The sequence below is a fragment of the Crinia signifera genome, chromosome 7 (genome assembly GCF_055691185.1).
Source record: "Crinia signifera chromosome 7, ASM5569118v1, whole genome shotgun sequence".
Taxonomy (NCBI): domain Eukaryota; kingdom Metazoa; phylum Chordata; class Amphibia; order Anura; family Myobatrachidae; genus Crinia; species Crinia signifera.
Window position 1 is genome coordinate 69,487,287 of NC_139223.1, and position 20,556 is coordinate 69,507,842.

The following is a 20,556-nucleotide window of genomic DNA, read 5'->3' on the forward strand; positions in this document are numbered from 1 at the left end:
GCGTCTGATTCGCCGGTAACACAGGAAAACGCTGCGACTGGCTGTTCACATTGAACAGCCAATCACAGCGATCGCCGACGGGGGGGAGGCATCGCCGCCCCCCCTGGGCATGCAGGGACATGTCTGCTGTCAGGGACAGCAGACATGTTTAAACTGTCACCGCGTCTATAGACGCGGGGACAGTTTAAAGTCATGACGTATATATACGTCATGTGTCGGGAAGTACATCCCGGCCATGACGTATATATACGTCAAATGTCGGGAAGGGGTTAAATGATGCACAAAATGGGACATCTCATTCCGTGACAATGGGGGCAGATGTATTAAGCCTTAACAAGAGATAAATGCAGGGGTGATAAGGGGAGATAAACGTCCAGCCAATCACCTGCTAACTGCCATGTTACAGCCTGTGTTTGAAAAAAGTCAGTAAGGAGCTGATTGGCTCGAAGTTTATCTCTCCTTATCACCCTTTCATTTATCTCTTGTTAAGGCTTAATACATCTGCCCCATTAATACTTATAACAAAGACACAGAACATATTACATTACAATTCAAAAAAACTGTTGCGATACACAGAGTTGAAAACAAACATTACAGGAATCACGGATTTCCTTGCTGTACATGAATGTGTTGCCTATGACTATTCTGCATTGAGAGGTTAAAAAGAAAGGGCTCTCCTTGTTTATAAGTGTAATGTGCTCCTCTCTCCTTGCTATACTGGCCAAGCGTACTCCAGCATCCACTCCCTTCCTTCAAGCCGTAGCCTGAGAACAGACAGCCCCTAACATAGAAGAACACAGTGCAGAAAGAGTGCCCGTCTCCTTATTTGGGCAGATGGAGTCATATCTGCACAGAGCTTTTTTCTCCTTTCTCAGGAACATGCATGGGAAGCCCCCAGCTACAGCCACAGAGCTGGGAATCATCACTCTCCATGGGGAGTAAGATGTTACTGATCAGCACTCCAGATGTGACTGATAACACTGCAAAATCCCATGTCATAACATAAAATTCTAGTATCTAGTATCATAGTGACTATTGTAATGTGTTATTATAATACATGTATATTAACAGGAATAAAAGCAATCATTTGTTACAGTTGGTGTTGGAGAATACTTCTTTATAAGAGGTCCCTGATATTAAATATGCCATAATAATGGACTTGTGAGCATACAGAGCTGATGGTAGACTGTGTACTGCACCCTCAGTACACAGAGGATACTACTAAGGTGCTCCAATCCAGCCTGTACCTTAGGGAAGTAGGAGGGTTCTCCACCCCTCCCTTCATCTCTCCCTAGGCTCCATCCCTCCCACTGTGGAGATGGCTCTGTCTATATAGAGGGACTGCAAACTGACGGGGAATTTGGACTGTCCCAGCTGTGAGCTGTACAGGTTCCAGTCTGTGTCTTCAACTTCTGCTTAAGTAATTGGATATCTGTAAGTAGGCGCTGAAAATATTTTTGGTATTTAGATATAACAGATAACAGGAAAAAAAGTTACAGTCAACTATGCCAGAAATATTATATATGTGTGTTATATATATATATATATATATATATATATATATATATATATATATATACATATACATACATACATACATACATACATAGATACACACACACACACACACACACACACACACACACACACACACACACACATACATACATACATACATACATACACACATTATATATATATATATATATATATATATTTACTCATAGATTTATTTGTGATTACATTCATACACTTTAAAAAGCGATAAAGATTTTGCCAGAGAGTTCCACTTAGAAATCACTTACATTAATTAATGTATATGGTCCATTGACTCCTGGCTCTTAGATGAAAAGTTCTAAGATGATTTTTTGTTTGTTATGATTACATTCATGTTAACACATATGGCAATTGTGTGGCAATGGAACTTTGAAGTGTAAAGTGTTGGGCTGGTGGTACCGATAGGGTTAATTTTGTGGTGTCTCGGTACAATCCTCTGGTAGTGAAAGGGTTAAGCTGTTGCTGTGTCAGTATGTTGTAATGAAAAAAGTTTCTGAGAGTATAATATGACATTGCTAGTAGTATCCAATAATTATACAATAAGGTCGTTATTGCATGCATACAATACAGCAGCCGAAGGAACATCTAAAACGGAAATAGTGGAATTGGGAATATGAATACATTCTAAGCATTATGTTGGTGTGGAGGTTCTGCTCGGCTATAATTAACATGTCTGAAGTGATCACATCAATCTGTATTCATGCTGCCTCTAACGGAATGATGTCCCGATCCAAACCATCCTCTTCTGATTAACCCCTGGAATTCCAGTGGGAGCAGCATTGCATGCTGGGACCTGAACATCACTTCTCCTGACATGTAATTGTCACTTAGTAGAGTGTTCTCATTGGCCAGGAAGATGGGGCTATGCAGCTGTGCTGTGCATGACACTTAGACCACCTGATGTTTTATTGTACTTTCTGGAGGCAGATTTTTTTCCCCTAAAAGGTATTTGTTATGAATTGGTTATCATGTCTTATGGGTAACATGACCTTATATGGGCCCATACACCAACACTAGCAGAGGACCACTGCTGGCATCAGGCTCTGAGCTTATAGGTTGGAGCTATTTCTGATATTTGATTATATACTTGTTTCAGTTTCTTTATCATGATTGATTGAATAGGAATTGGCCAGTACCCGGAATAAGTTTCAAAGCGGATATGTGCATACTGCAATACACCTAAAGAAATTGGATAGTTTTTTCTCATAGTCATTAGAAAATTATTCATATATATTGTATAATAGCAGGAAGCTATTCATATTTGGAATGCTACTAATATTGGGAATAAATGTGTATTAGAATAGGTAACCATTATCCTATGCAGGTGCCTCAGTAAATCAGCAGTGAATTGAGACAAAATGGAGTTGCTCACGTCACTCTGGCTCTCCGCTTTCCAGCTTTTGGTGTCTTACATGTGGCTTACACACTGATCTGCACTACGTTTCTCCTGCATTTATTTATTGTAAGGCAAACTTTCCAAGAAATTGGCATTTTCAATAAGGTGTTATGTGTAGGCCATTGTTTTCCAAGGACTATGCAGACAGGAGAACATTGTTCTTTTACATGTTAATACCTCCTCTTTAGTTGTGTTTTATGTTGGAGCCAGACATGATCTGTTTTACATTCCTATTCTGTAGATTTCCTGTAGATAACACCCTTATTCTAATGTCAAATTAGAATGGAACTGGGAGTCATGCTTGAGACTTTGTTGAAGGGAACTTAGTTTATTTCAAAGGGGCTTTCCAAGAAGAAGAATGCACTAATAGACTTAATCACTGGAAAAGTGGTGTAAGAACAAACCGGAAGGGTTATGGGTGTGGAAATTCAGATAGATTTGTTGGTGCAATATACTTGCACTTCTATTGATCTATTTAATGTCACCCAGGAAAATTCTGAATTATCCAGCCTTAAGAGGACAATGTCTCTTAAGATTGGCCGAAAATTGTCAGTGCATTGTCCAACCATTAGTGCTACCACATTGTGCATTACTAGAACCAGTTTTGGATGTATTTGCATGAATCCACATCAGAGAAGGATACAATTATCATTATTATTATTATTATTATTATTATTATTATTATTTCATAAGAAAATAATAAAAAATTAAAAAACCTTTACTGTCTGTATTGCAAATCTGTATTTTTTTTTTTGTCTTCAGTTGAGTAGACAGGAATTCGAATATAAAAAAACCAACACATTAAATGATTTCAGTAATTTTAATTTATTGGCAAAAAAGTATTTTGGAAATCAGATGACCATGATAGTAGGAATCCCATCTCAATGGTTTGTTAATTAGTATTTGACATATACCAATAGTTCACAAACTGAGTGCCATTGCACCTGGGGATGCCTTAGAGCACCTGCAGAGGTGCCTGAAGTTGGAGATCTATTTATTTAATGATTTACAGCACACATATTCCGCAGCTCTTTGAACATTCACATCAATCCCTGCCCCAGTGGAGTTTACAATCTATATTCCCTACCACATGTACACGCACGCACATTCATTCTAGGGTTCATTTTATTGGGAGCCAATGAACGAGTATCTTTTTGGATTGTGGAAAGAAACTGGAGTGGCCATAGTAAACCCATGCAAACAAGGGGAGAATATACAAACTCCACACAGTTAGGGCTATGGTGGGAATTGAACCCATGACCTCTGCACTGCGAGGCAGTAACGATAACCATTACACCATCCATGCTGCCCAATCTAGGAGATTGAGATCTAGAACCTAATTACATTTGTGGTCAGTTTGTTTGGTAGCCAGCACCACTGGTTTTGCCCACCATAAAACATGTGCATAAACAGTAGTACAACCCTGTCCTCCAGCACAGAACTGGAAAAACTCAATTTACTAAATGATTTAGCTTTTGCTAAATTTCTCAATAAGAAACGTTCGGCCTAGGGGTGTTGGTATTCTAAGGAACTGTGATTCATGAAAGTTTGAAAAAATGTAAAAAATGTTTCGAAAAATCTGTGTTGAGTGTAATGCATACTATACACTGACAAATACCTCGGAACATACATTAGCAAAGTTGAACTGTTATTAAATAATATTATTAGGCAAACATTAGCTCTACATGAGGAAGTTACAATGAAAAGTCCCCAGCCGTTAGAAAGAATTTGAAATCCTACCTGTTTGTTTTGCTAGTTCCTCAATGTTGTATTCCTTCCTCTCACATATTACTAGATCACATATGTAACCTAATCTTATACTGTACACCTGCTTTATGCTGTGTAGGGTCTTTATGCTGTCCGAGTCTTCACATTGCAAATTGTCTTTTTAATATGCACCTGGATTGCGTGTTCCTGCCTTTATGTGGAAGAAACATAAATAGTCCATATTAAATATAAGTATCCCTCTTTTTCACACTTTAACTATTGTTTATGTAACAGCATCATACTGTATATATTGTATTACTATCCACTTGCTTCTAATCTATCCATCTTTTAATTTATCATTTATTTTTCCTTTCTTGTTATCCTGTAATCTCATACTCCCAGTATCTGATATTTTTTCTAACCACCCACCAGAATCCCAAGAGTAATTGCTAAATCTTAAAAGCTTGCAAGACCATTAGATGCTGTAGATCATTGATTTAATACAAATATTATCATTGGAACAGGGATATCTCTTTTTTTTTAATCCATTAAGTTTTTATTGAGGTTTTTGAACAAGGATAACTTTAAGCCGTTCCTACGCCACACTACAGTACATGTCAGAGCAGGGGCATCATTTATTAAATGTATTTCCCAAATTGGTTGTGAAAAGCTTGATGGCAAATTTAAAAGAGCAGATGACACAGTTGTGATAGAACAATTAGATTTAGTTTAGAGTAAGGAATAGTTCTTGTTTCATATTTACTACTCAGTATTGTAGAGTAAATATCTGAATATGAATTATACCATGTAAAATAAATGGTAAATAAAAATATAGTCAGTATATTCTATGAAGTAATTTAACTGATGTATACTACTCTGACCATAGGGAACAATTTGGAAATAGCTAATATTGATTTTACAGTCCTTAAAGAGTACACCTTCTCCCTGCCCCAGTGGAGTTTACAATCTATATTGCCTACAACATGTAGTCACGCACACATTCATTTTAGTGTTCCTTTTGTTGGGAGCCAATTAACCTACCTGTATATTTTTGGGAATGTGGGAGGAAACCTTTGTACCCAGAGTAAATCCACGCAAGCACGGGGATACTATACAAACGCCGCACAGTTAGAGCAATGGTCTGATTCGAACCCATGACCTCAGTGCTGTGAAGTCATATACTTGAGTTTAAGTTGAGAAAGAGTGCTTATTATTGTAATTATGATATTTATAATTGTATATAATGTTCTTCAACTATTAACTGTCCATTAACCGAACATTTTCTTCCTTTTTAGGAGACCTTTAAGTCAAAATGTCGCAACCAAAACAACTGAGCGAGGATGAGAAATTCCTTTTTTTGGACAAAAACTTCCAAAACAGCCCAGTAGCCCAGGCAGATTGGACAGCCAAAAAACTGGTTTGGGTCCCTTCTGAGAAACATGGATTTGAAGCTGCAAGTATCAAGGAAGAGAAAGGCGATGAGGTCCTTATTGAATTGGAAAATGGTCAGAAAAGGACAATAAGCAAGGATGATGTCCAGAAGATGAACCCCCCCAAATTCTCCAAAGTAGAGGATATGGCGGAGCTGACTTGCCTTAATGAAGCATCTGTGCTGCACAATTTAAGAGAAAGATATTTCTCCGGCCTTATCTATGTAAGTCAACCAATATCATGAAAAAGAAATGCAGTTGCCTATTACGTACATCACATGATTTTGCTAAATCAAGTACCATGGGGACAGGTAAAGATGACGGGTAACCCTTTGAGTGCCAATATCTCTGTGAGCGATGTTCAAACTATCTGCTAAAAATGCCAGCGTCACTCACATTTGTTATATCATTCAAATAAAATTGTTGTGAAAAAAAGATTATATTTCCTATATAAGGTAAACCTTACAGGTCATTATGATGAATACAAATGTTTGCTTGTTACTTTTCACACCTATTTTGACAAATTTTCTTGGCACTCAAAGGGTTACGAGCTGTATAATCGTATTTGAGGTTAATGCATAGGCTGTTGGCTTCTGGCTTTAGTACAAGCATAATGACATGTTGTCTCAGAGTCATGAATAGCTGCACCCAAGGGCACAGTGGATGGGGAGAGAGTAACTGAGCTTTCATTGGATGCCTAGTGATGGCAGATTGTGGATGGGAGGTGTCTGTGAGGACAAATGAGGGATGGTCAGCACTAAGATTGTAAATGTATCCTAGGGTGGCCACAAGAAATGGGCCCATGATTCCTCTAATACCCAATTCACACCAGAAGCAAATTACTGGGTGAAAGCTTTTCAACCTGGGAAATTTGCTGAATAAGCCGGGTTTATATTTGGGGTGAAAGGGTCAACCTGGGTCTTTAAACTCTGGGTTGCGAACCCTGCTCTTTACCAGGGTCGGCGAAATGGGATTTAAGAGCCAGGTTGACCCTTTCAAGCTGAAGAAAAAACAGGGTTATTCTGGTGTGAATTCGGGTCAGACTGCACCCGGCAAAATGACCCAGCACTCAAAAAAGCCGGGTAATTGCTGGGTTGGCGGTGTGAAAGGGGAATAAATGGTACTGTTTGTACAACCATGTTCTTAATGATAGGAGGTTAACTGGCTGTGGCCATGCTCCAGTGAATCTGGCTTCATAATGGTATGGGGATCATTTTACAGAGTCTCAATAAGACTACTTTAAAAAAACAAACATAAAGTAATCCAAAATTACTGTTTTAGAAATGCTATAACCCCATCTGTTCCAGATTAACAAGAGAAGTTACACTTTAAAATGTATATAAATATAACACTTATCAGATTGTCAATCATATCTCTGTTTATTACTGGAAATACCATAGGTCCATTGTTTGTACACAAATCATTGTCACTCACCAAATTGCATATTATTTACTTTATAAAGTAATCAAAAATTAATTATTCCAGGCCCACTGAGGCTAGCTCCTCAATTATGTACTGTGAAAGCCAAGCACTGTTCTTGTGACCACAGGATGGGATGCCATTCTAACTCTCTCTGCACATGTCACATCTGCCCCACCTCCAGTGCAGCATGGTTTTGTTCATTTCCTAACAAAAAGTGCTCTGCGATTAGGTCTAAATTAGGCATTCCATCCTCCGGTCATCTCTATGTATTCTCTGGAGAGGTGTTGGCATGATAGGCCTTTTCGAAATGTCATATCACCTACATTAATTAGTATGTACTGGGGATTTTGTGCTCCCACTGTCACTAGCGGCAGAAACTTGGGAAGTTGACTGGTTGACTCGCAAGGCTGCAAATTTTGCAGCCTTGCAAGTCCACCAGACGCCGCCCGCCACTTGCATGGCCGATCGCCACCCCCCCCCCGCACGCTACGATTCCCCGCAGGCATGCAAATTGATTTGCAGCCTTGGGTGCGGGGGATAACACATTTGATGGTCGTCGACCATCGAATGTTTTCTCCAGCGCTCGCAGATCTGAGACACCTCTGTGGTGTCTCAGATCTGTGGGCGCCCTGTGCGGGAAGTGAGCGGGCAAATGACATCTGCTGACATCAGCTGCCCGCCCCCTGCGTCATCGGGGAATTACCATAAGAACGCTGGCATTCTCATGGGAACGGCCATGAAATACTGGCCATTCACATGGGTGAATCCACCGGCCCGCCGACCCATGCCCCCTGCCCACACTGTTGTATGCGAGTGCCTGGCGAATAATCTATTCGTTGTGGCCGCTCGCACACAGCGGCTGCACATGCTCAGAAATAACTGAATGGTGAAAAATCGCTCCTGTGCGTGTACATATGTCAATCAGAAGAGGGGCCTTGGTTTGATGTACTGCACATCACTAGCGACCTGTAGTATGCTAATGAAGGACAAAACATGATTGTTGCATCCTTTATTAATATTGTGCCAGCGTGTACACACAATACCTGCTGCCGAGCATTCGTTCCGATGTTGGAATGCCCGTAGCTTATGTGTGTACCCAGCTTAAGAATAATGCAGCAGTGGATGTGTTTATCTTTTAAATGTGCAAGTTTATATAGCTACAAGCTGTAATCAACCCACACACATGTACTCGCTCCATGAAAAGCCCTATAAATAAATGAATGTCAACAATGCTCTTACAAGGATATTGAACTGCACCAGAATGAGTAAATGTTACTTGGTAAGATATACAGATGTAACAATGGCATTCCAGCACCCAAAACTAGGAGATTTGGGGAGCAAACAAAATGTGGATAAAACAAAAACCAGCAGCTTTCTCATCCGTACACACAAATATAAATTCCTTACTGTCTGCTACACTCTAAACACGTGCTCACTACAGAGTTAAATATTTCTTCATAATTACTCAAATATGTGAGTAATTAAATGCAAGTACATGACACTGTTTATACATAGTGGAACTTTCATATACTGAAGATCATGATGATCTATTGTTGTTATAGATCGCATTATGATCAAGCCTTAAGAACCTGCTATATTCCCCCAAAAATGTTTGGATAATGTTGAAACAGGGCAGTAAACTCACCAGCGGGTATCCTTATGCATATACGTTAATAAACTTAAAACTTTAATACTTAACAGTAAAATAAGACACAGACACAAGTGCTGGCATTTAAAAATGAAATTTATTGATTGACAAATTGACTATGATATGACTATAGATGGTAGAATGGTCAAGGGTAGCATCACCACACACAAACCACACATCGCTGGTGATCAAGTCTCCCTCGGCAACCCACCTGTGCAGGTGGTTTAGCCCATCTCCCGTCCTGGAGGATGGGTCAATGACATATCGATGTCAGGAGAGCGCACCCATTAGCTACTTAACTCCTACATATAAACAAGTGACCGTTCTTTAAACATAAAACATATGGATGGGAGGAAGGGGAAAACTTCTTAAAGAGGCCGATCACACCACTTCCTGTCCTCTCCTAGACTGCCCACTCCTCCCCTTTTACCCCTATTGGCTAAGCCCTTCCTCATCAGATCTCACAGCAACTAACAACAGGCAACTTAAAGTAATAGCATCACAGAACCCTTTAGTGGTTATGTCACCCAGGGCCGGCGCCACCACTAGGCAAATCTAGGCATTTGCCTAGGGCGCCAGCCACTGGAGGGCGGCACTTCGCCCCTCGCCTTTCGCATGGAGGCTGCAGGGGTGTCCGTGCCAGGTACCTGCGGCGCTGTGTGATCTGGCGGCGGGGTCCCTGCAGTGATGCGCGCTATCCGGCAGCCAGGCGGCGCGGGAAGCGCTGCTGGGTTTGAAAACATTCCGCATGCTGATTGGCTGAGATTTCCTGCGCCGCCTGGCTGCCGGTTAGCGCGCATCACTACAGGGACCCCGCCGCCAGATCACACAGCGCCGCAGTTACACCCCCCCCCGTAGGCACCGGGGCGCCCCACCCCCCCCCCCCCTCGCCTGGGGCGCTCCCTGATGTCACCTCTGTGCTTAGTCAGCCATTGCTTTTCTTTTTTAACTTGCAGAGATTTCCCCTTTTAGATGGAAGGGAAAGATGGGGGCACAAAACGAGTATCACAAAAGATTTACTCAGCCTGGCTCTACAATTATATTTTAGTTAAAACTCTTAATTTGAAGAGTGGTGCTGGTTGCTGGGTCTTTGTAGTTCAACAAAGGCTTGTAAACAAAAGATTTCACAGAATTCATTAAATATGTACTACTGTATATCTCCCCCTCCTATAGTACAATTGGTGCTATCTTTTATGTAAAGGAGACTTTTCAGCTTTTGGCTTGGGCGGGAGAGGTAGAACTAGTAATCACCAACAGTCTACATATACTCAGCTACAGGTTTTCAGGCCTGATTAAAGGTTCTAGGTGCCCTAGGCTAATACACATGTAGAACCCCTTGTAATGCTGCTAAACATATGTGTATGGACACTCACCAGTCATGCTGCCCATGTGCATGTAACAAAGAGTATAAAACTGGCATGTATGATTTAATGACTGTGGCGTGTGATGGAGACTTGGACTTTAGGCTGCTCAGCTGGTGTTGTAGCACAATGGGGGAGATTCTCTAAAGGAGAAATGCGGTAAAACCCCCGTTATCGGGGGTTTTACCGCATTTCTGTATGCTCTATGGCCCCTCCGCAGTGGCACCTGTTGAAGCCTATGAGCTTCTTACCGCAGAGCTACTGTGAGGGATCCGTCACGGATCCCTCCCGGCATGCCCCCCGCTGTCGCCAACACTCTGAGCATGCGCAGATGGACTCCCGGGTCTCTGACCCGGAAGTCCTGTGCCGGCACCGCATCGCAAGGGACAGCTCTTATCGCAAGAGCTGTCCCTTGTGTTATAATAACCACATATGTTAAAGCATATGTGGTTATTAATAATGCGATGCCCGGCGATACAGGGCAGCAGATGTTAGAACATCCCGCCCAATGTATGTAAAGTAATGGTTCCATAAGCAAGTTACATTGGCACAGCCATCTGGCAGTCACCTTAATAACAATACCCACACAGTACAACAAACATGCAATAAATGAGGCCTCAATTTTATTCCTTGGCTGTCACCTGCGACGCCCCACCCCCCCACCCTGGTGCCCTATTATTATTATTATTATTATTATTATTGAGATGGCATGCCAACGCTGGCTTCTTTCGCAGGGGGACCCTGCGCATTATCGTTCAATAATTGCACGGGCTGCGATTGGGTCTGAATTAGACCCATATACAGTGTGTGACACAACAGGTACATTGTCTAGTGTACCTATGATACGCGCACTCCCGCAGGTCACTAGAGTCATCTACTGTCGGCCTTGCAGCAGGGCCGACAGTGATATTCCTAGTGATGACATGTTGCAGAATACACAGTGTGTACGCACTTGGAACATGCCAGCTCCCATCAACAGCAATGTCAGGCTGGGTACACACTGCTTAGTGTGTACCCAGCTTTACTGCGAAATATAAGGCTGCCAGAAGTCACCAAAACCATTTGTTGTTGGTTCTATACAGGTAATAGAACCTTGACGTAGAGGGAAATTTATTAAGATGGGAATTCTATTTCAGATGGGAGTTTGTTATGGGCAACCAATCAGATACAATCTATTACCTTATAGAAGGTGCTAAATAAGATGTAGATTCTGATTGGCTACCCATAATAACATCTCATGTGAAATAGAACCTACCATCTCAGTAAATTTCCCCCCTATAGGAGTTTTAAGGCTCTGTTTCAGAGATGGACACAATGAGGATGTTGTATGCACTGTAGAGAATTTTGACCACCATATGTGTGTATAAGTTGCACTGCATATGTGCCGCAATGGTCACAAAGTGAGTGACAGGTGGGGGACATTTGTGGGGGTGGGCACTCAAATGCAGACATGATGCTTCTGTTTCATGGGCATGTCACATCTTACAACTGCAATCCCGTGTACAGTATCAATGGCCCCGGCGTCCTACAACCAGGCTGCGTGACCATTGGGTTACACAGAAGGGCTAGTTGTTATACCTTTGTACACAAGCAGTAGATCTGGGCTTCTTAGTAAAATTCCTGGCGGCTGCCACATTAGCATATTATCACAGCTGCTGCATACTAAATCGCATTAACATGAATCAGGCCCTAAGTGAGGAACATTTTAAGGAGAAATCAGGAATTTAGGAAAGATGGGTGGTCATTGCAGTCAATGAGCAAAGGTTGGCATCGAGAAGTATATACTGTATACTACAGCTTTCTGTTTTCTCTGCCATAAGATTCTTTGCCAACTTCTGAGCTTCTATATTATGACATATTTGTTTATAGCAGTGGTCCCTAAACTCAGCCTTCAAGGACCCCAGGCAGTGCATGTTTTCCAGGTCTCCTCACAGAATCACAAGTGAAATAATGAGCTCCACCTGTGGAGTGAGTAATGAGTACACCTGCACCTGCTAGGTGACCTGGGAAATGTGAACAAGGTCAACAGATGAACACCTGCTCTTTTGTACACAATTATGTTAACCACGGTATCTGAGAAAACACAACAACCCCTTTATTTCTGACTCGCATGTCTCCAAGTCGGCATCTTTTCAACAATTCACTTCAAGCATCATTTTTAAAATAAGCAATTAAACTACTTGGGTACTTTATTGCGCTGGTTGTATAATGCGATCCCATTATTATAATCATTTCATTTCAGCTCAGGATATGTGTGACACCTTAGGTTCTAAAGTTATCTAAGCCATGCTGATCATACAATGTAAATGTTTGTAAATTCATTTAGAAGAGGTAATAGTTTATTAACCGATATAAGCTTAAATCTGAGTATGAATATGACCCCACCTACTTATCCCCATTCAAGATAATGCATTGGGGATGTTGTGGCAACAAAATATATATATATATATATACATATAGCAATAACATCATGACTGGTTGTCATGTTGATAAGGAGAATGACAGCTATAAATGACAATATACATTGTATTTGACAGAACAAATTGCTGGTGAGCAGATAAGTACACCATACACAGTACAGTTAGGTACTAGATCCCAGTCATGACATGTTTACTGAAGTTGTTTATAATGGAATATTATTAAGTTTACCTATTCTGCTTTAATAACTATGCTGACGATTTATAAGCACTTGAAGAGAGATGAGCATGCTTGCCTACTCTCCTGGAAGGTGTGGGAGACTTCCAAATTACAGTAGTTGACAATTCCACACACCCTGGAAAGAGAAGACTGGCCTCCCGCATTCTGGAAGTGGGCACAACGGGGACTAGACAATGCCAATAATCATGGTAAAATGGGGAGGGGCCAAAATTACTTATTTCTATGAAAATTACGTCTTATTGGCAACACCCCTTCATGAGTGACAGGTGATTTGCGGCATTTCCTGTGACTAGGAGGAGCCTAGTGACACATACCACTGGGCACAGCTATATATCTACTCAGCTACCGTATATCTTTCCTCTGGGCTTCTCCTGGAGATAGGTAAAGTAGCAACCAATCAGCTACTAACTGGAATTTTCCAAACACTGCCTGAAAAATAAGTGAAAGTTATTGGCTAGTATTTCTCCACTTTATCTTTCTCCAAGCTTTGATAAATATGTATATTGATTTAAAAGGCTCAAAAATTCAGAATTGCAGTTGATTGATATATACAAACATTTCAAGTGACACATCCTGGGACATCTCTGGGAATGTGTAATATTGAAGGACTCTGGATCCAATTAAACGAATGCCACTATTATGATTGTGTTTAGGGAGCACTAGACATTAACTCTATAGGTTGTGCAACTCTAAATCCAGCTGAATAAAGGTGCAATGTGCCCAAGGCTAATACACCCCTTGTAATGCTGATAAACACACATTTATGGGCGCTCAGGGTCTCGCCATTCATACTGTCCATGTTCATGTAACAAAGCATGGCATGTATGATCTAATGCTTGTGGCGTGTGAAGGAGAATTTGGCTTTAGGCTGCCCAGTTGGCGCTGTAGCACAAAGTACAAGTAAGTAATGGTTCCATCATTAAGTTCCATTGGCACAGCCATCTGGCAGTCACCATAAGAACTTTACCCCCCACAGTACAGGAAGACAGCTAACAAGCATGGAGTAAATTACGCCCTCATTTTATTCCTTGGTTGTCATCTGCAAGGCCCTCCCCCCCACCCAGTCCTGGAGACCTAGGCTGCAGCAGCCTATTGGTTAATCAGGCACTGGATAAAGCGCTGCGTGTGCTTAAAAACAAGACATTTGGCCCCCTCAGCAGATGGCCCGAGCCCTCAGTGGGTCCCTCACCCACCCTCTGTACATGATCAGTGATTTCTGACTTATTGTATTTATACATAATCTTGACTCATTAGAGCCTCAGAGTTCTTTAAATTAATGAATTTCACTATATTTAATTGAATTCCTGTCGACCTTTATCTAACACATCACATTACTGACATTGTGTAATAGTTAAGCACTCTTAAAAAGTTATGTGGTACAGTACAGTATGTATAAATCATTTCTAAGAGATGAGTGAAAGGGACTCACTAATAGGAAAGTTCTACAATGTTCTACTTTATGGGATGTAATGTCATAATATAAGTTGACAACAGTGTTCAGAGGTGAAGAGGTCTCTTACACAGACCCTCTATAGGTGCCAATATGAAAAATAGTCCCTCTATATGCCATTGTAAAGGTGCCAATATGAAATCATATTGGCACCTTTACCCATTGTAGCTCAAAGGATGCAAAGTAGAAATCACTATCTCTTAGCTTTCTACGCGCCAGATTATGAAGGTAGCTAACACGAGATAATAGTTACAGACAAGACATTCTTTCAGCTTATGCATTACCCATAATAGCGGCCATTGTTATACGAAGCATTGTATTACACATTTGTAGGAAAGATTTCCAATACTTGAGGCTACATGTGATTAATGTCATAAGCAATAAGCCCATATTCAGCCATGAGGAGTGTCTGTTCAGAATTCCCCTTTGCCGAAAGGGACATCTATCATCTGCCAAGATATTGTCACCTATGTGCAGTCTCAACCATGATTTAAATCATTCATGCAATAGGCGAAGAGCACATCTTCAAGCACAATGTTGTTTCCAAGAGGGAAATTAAATTTAAGAAATATCTTCCCACACTAAAGACAAGCTTAATTGGCCATGAAACATGCTTTGATCTGTCTTTTGATCTGTACAAGAAGTATGCACGTTTTGCATGCAAGAGATCCAGGATCTAAGCGTTACATAGAAGAGGTCTTGTGGTGTTCCACAAAGATCTTGACTTGAGTTTTGTGATAGGATGTTTTGCCTACTGCACTTCAAAAGTCAAGTCCACTAAAAATGTGCCCTCTTCTCTCCTGCTTCACTGATACCATAAGAACGTGTTTCTGTTTTATTCTGACAAACTAGCAGTGGACTAATAGAAAAGAGAGGCTGGCGCACTACCCAAACATTACTAATCACTGTAATACATTTTGCAATAAATTTTGCAATATAGATTTCCTTTGCATAATATTGGCCAGGGTTATGGGCTTACGCACTACGTCCAGGTAACCATATTGGGTTATAATGCAATGATTATTACATTACACTAAGCTATAATAATATTCTAGAGCAGGGATTAAAGTGGTAATAGTTGGCCTCCGCCCACCCACCCACATTGCCTGGCCACTGCAGTGCATGGCAACCGCTCCATGGACCCTCATACACCAGGCATAGGAGGAGAAGCGGGGATGGGAAGTATGGGTGCTGAGAGCAGTAACTGTGGCCAGGAACTGCTCTACGGCTGCTCAGCCCCAGCTCCCCGTAGGGTATGTTGGGGGGGTAAAGTTTATGGGTTTATAGTTTGAGTGGCATTATGTGTCACTGCTGATGTGAGCATTGGCTTGTGTATAAGTGGCACTACTGTGGGCATTATGTATAAGGGGCATTAATGTGGACATTGTGTATAAGTGGCACTACTGAGGGCACTAATGTGGACATTGTGTATAAGAGGCATTACTATGTTTTGTAATGTGAATGATGGTCACTACATGTGGTGTGATGTAAAAAAATAATTCTACTGTGTGGCCATGCTTCTTTATTGTTATACCACACCACTTTTTTTGCGGTAGGCATACGGCATGAACTGTTCTTTCATATTGTATGGAAGTAGGGCACAAATTTTTAGGTTGTAGGCGGTGCCGAACACTCTAGCCCTCTGCCCAAATAAGGACGGAAGGGGAGGGGCGGATATTTGGCTCGGAAAAATTTGGTTCTGCCACCTCCCCAGGGCCAATTTAAGTCCTGGTCTAGAGTATGGAGAGTCCTCTATTTATTTAAGGACATGTAAATATTTAGGGAACTATATAAACTTGTCTGGTATTCCCCATTGAGTGTATATGTATAGTATTGGTTTCAGCATTTTGTCAGGGTGCCAATATACATAGGGAGGGGATGCTGTTGGGGCATGGGGTTTGAGTAAATGGATAAAGGGGGAGCTGATGGGGCAGAGGTGGGGACTATATAAAATGGGAGGTAAGAATGGTGCAGGTCTGGTCCCAGAGGAGGAGCCAGCCCACAGTACATACTCACACACTTTAGGGGCTGGAGCTGGAGGAGGTGGGCCCTAGATGTGGGTGGAGAACAAGGTTGGGGAGGGAGGAGTTGGAGCTATTTTCATTGCCCCCCCCCCCCTCCTTTTGACATCTATGCTTGAGTGTCAGAGTGGGAACCATCAACAAACTATTAAATATTGTAGAGCTTATTCAGACATGGACAACATATTGATAATGAGTGAACAATAAAGAGGATCTATAAACTATGGTCTGTTGGAGGTATTTATTGAGATGATTGAAGAGTTCTAACATTGGCCGGTAACATTTGTATCCTTAAGATACAATGTTGCTATTTCTGAGCAACTTCTGCCCTTCAGCCCCAGAAGAGCTGTCATCTTTTCCTGATGGAGTTCCCGAGCATCATTAGAAATGTTCTGTAGTTCCACAACATCTGGAATGTTACTGCTTGTCCCTGCAATGTAGGATATGTACCTGCGTCATACATCCAGACAGTTGACTTGTCGTTCCCCTGTAACAAACATATTCCCATTTATGTTCTTTCTCTTTCTAAATACCAAGCAAACCATACATACCAGCACTTTAAACAAGATGTTCTTTGTTCTCCTTATAAGGATGTCCAAATCCTCTTATACTTATGTGAAGTCTTCTTCCAGGTGCCAAAGTGGGAATAAATATAGCATTGATATATTTGCATGCAGAGAACATCCAGGAACTGAAGAATATATTGATACAGTAACAGTTTATTTTATAGTGAAATTATTTCTACAAATGTGAGTCTGGTTTTCATGAATCTACTCCCCTGTACACACAGGGCGATGGGATCGGTGTGCTGAGCGATCTAGTTACGCACAGATCGCTCACCAGAGATCAGCGATGTGCTGAGCGATTTGTCACAGCCAGTGTTCTCAATGGGAAGCACACTGGCGATGACTAGATGTATACTGCATGCAGTATACATCTAGTCAGGCGATAGGGACACATGAGACTGCACATCGCCGTCCCGGGGGCCATACACACGGAGTGATCCGTGCTTCATTTAGACAGGTCTCTTAGAAATGGGGCTGTAAATCAACCTGTGTGTTACGGGCCGTAAGTAAATTTTCAACTGCAGCGTAAATACTTTCCTGTGAAAAGAAAAGAATATAGTCATTATTTGTATAGCCCAAACATTGTTCTTTGAATAAAAATGGCATTGGCCCATTCGTGTATACATATGCTTGCAGTGTGTCCACAGATGTTGCTACCATGGTGGTGTTTCTGACATGACTTACCCGGCTGATTGGATTTGCCTCTTTTGCGTGTTTTACAGACATATTCCGGTCTTTTCTGCGTTGTGATCAACCCCTACAAATCACTTCCAATTTATTCCGAGAAGATCATTGACATGTACAAAGGGAAGAAGAGACATGAAATGCCCCCTCACATCTATGCAATAGCGGACACTGCATACAGGAGTATGTTACAAGGTAAGACGGCCATAAGGTTTGCTACATGCTCTTTGTGTAATCAGATCTTCAAAAAACGTAATTTGAGATCACAGATTCAATTATTGGGAGCAAGGTTCTTACATCTCCGGGCCAAATTAACTAGTTTATTAGATGTACATTGTACAGTATAAATGTATAATATGCAAGTATCACCATAATCTAGGCTTTATCCTATACTATATAATAATAATAATGATGACTATTTTATAAATAGAATGTGACAATATAACCTCTTTTCATTAACATAATTATAAGGAGAGTTATCATGAACAACTGCGCCAGCCATGATCACATGCAGTGGTCAGCAAGATCGCTCAGTACACAGCACTGCGCAGAGATGTGACATTGATGTCATTGATTGACAGTGCTGAGTGATCTGTCAGGACCAGTGTTCTCCGGTGAGAACATTGGCCCTGCCCAGCGTTTAACTAGATTTATCAAGCATGGTAGATATTAATCGCTGGGCGATAGCGATGTACGGGGACGCTCTTCACTATCGCTGTGGTCCCACACACACAGAGCGATGTAGGGGCATTTTCTAAGCGATCTCACTAAATCGCCCCCGTGTGTAGGGCCCATAAGACTGTAACATGTGTACCATAGGGTCTTATATAAAAATGGTAAGGAATCTAAGCTGAATCTGTGATCTGTCCCCAGTGTCACACAAAGCTACGGCGGCCCCTGTAAAATGATGTCTTCCCAAGTATAAATGTCAGACAGTACACAGTGACTACTGCTGGCCGAGCTCTCTTGCCTTTTTTGGTGGGATTTAAAAGTTAAAGAGGCGTAATAAATCTTTAGGAATACTTTGGCAGAGAGCTTGTGTGAGATAGTATTCCGAGTTCTGTTAGGATGATGTTCATGTAAAATTTGTTCACATTACTTAACAGAGATTAAAGAAAGACAGGATTTTCTTTCCCCTTTACTTAGTATTATTAGTTTCAGACTTTTACCATTTATATTTTTAATATGTTATATTTGCTGACCTATCTAAAATTAGTATTACTTATTCAATGCTGATTTATGTAAATGAGCAGATTTAAAGGAAGAACATGTGCACATGGAAGTATAAGAGAGAAGATTTATACATACATACATACACACATATATATATATATATATATATATATATATATATATATATATATATATATATACAGGTTGAGTATCCCTTATCCAAAATGCTCGGGACCAGGAGAATTTTGGATAACGGATTATTCCGTATTTCGGAATATTTTAATATTTCAATGATGTATTTTGAAGTATCTTGCATTTATGCTGTATAAACACATAATATACACACAAATATATTTTATTACCACATAAAATACACACAAATATATTTTAATTGTTCAAAAAACAAGGTTTCAAAACGTGAAACAAAATGTGTGTACTATCTCAGCATTGAATTTGAATGCCAAGCAATCATTGTCTTGCACATATATAGTGCCAGTTACATATCATGTCCCCAGTGATGCTGTTACAAATGTCCCCAGTGAGTTTTTAGCAAAAAAAATATTTTTTTTCACTTTCTGGAATGTCCGTATTTCGGAATAATTCGGATAACGGATATTCGGATACGGGATACTCGACCTGTATATATGTTATGTATTATTTTGTAAATATGTATCGCACAGCACTGAGCACCTATCTTTAGGCATAGATGCATCTTTTGTGTTTGCAATTGCAAATATGGCCTTACTGTAATTGCCCTTTATTAGAATGCCAAGCCACCGAAAGACAGGCATGACAGAACCATGTTAACACAAGCATTGAAGTTGTATGATTGCCGTTCACATAAATATGGACGTTTTTATTATTAACCCTTTGAATGCCAAGGGAATTTGTAAAAATAGGTGTGAAAATTGCCAAGCAAATATTTTAATTCATCACAATGATCTGTAATGTTTACCTTATATAGGAAATATAATCTTTTTTTACAAATTTTTTTTCAATTTGAATTTATATAACAAATGTGAGCGACGCTGGATATTTTGCGCATCTCTCATATGTTGGTACTCAAATTGTTGAAAAGTATATGTGCCGAATTCGGAGTTGTACATAAAGCAGTACAAAATCCGTCACATTCCACTGATGGGAAATCCGTTACAGCATCTGCCAGGATTGGACTAGGTGACATCTTTGGTACCACACTACAGATCCTAGGCTTATGAGAGTAGCCAATCCCTGTTTCTGTATTTGCCCCAGCCCCTTTCTCTCTGCATGCACTCACCTCTGAGTAGCCTACAGTACATCTCTGGCTACATGTGCAAGGCACACCCACAAAACACTACTTCCACATGAAAACGCCTCTTTGCCATAACATTACAGCCCAGTAATACAGTTTCAGTCGTAACTGAGAAGAGATGTAGGCAACCCACAATGGCTTGTCGTAAATCCTTTAAGTTGTGAATGCAGTCCACAGCGCTGTGAAGTTTGA

At 40.8% G+C, this 20,556-nt stretch overlaps 1 protein-coding gene across 3 annotated transcripts in view; it reads left to right on the plus strand.

The window, feature by feature from the left end:
• The first annotated feature begins 1,313 nt into the window (after window positions 1–1,313).
• MYH11 (myosin heavy chain 11) overlaps window positions 1,314–20,556 on the plus strand; it is a 96,229-nt gene continuing 76,986 nt past the window's right edge. For all 3 annotated transcript variants that reach the window (XM_083153293.1, XM_083153294.1, XM_083153295.1), the window contains exons 1-3: window positions 1,314–1,434; window positions 5,956–6,314; window positions 17,939–18,095. In XM_083153293.1, the coding sequence (XP_083009419.1) occupies window positions 5,973–6,314; window positions 17,939–18,095 (499 nt within the window). In that variant the 5' untranslated portion in view covers window positions 1,314–1,434; window positions 5,956–5,972. The remainder of the gene's footprint in view (window positions 1,435–5,955; window positions 6,315–17,938; window positions 18,096–20,556) is intronic.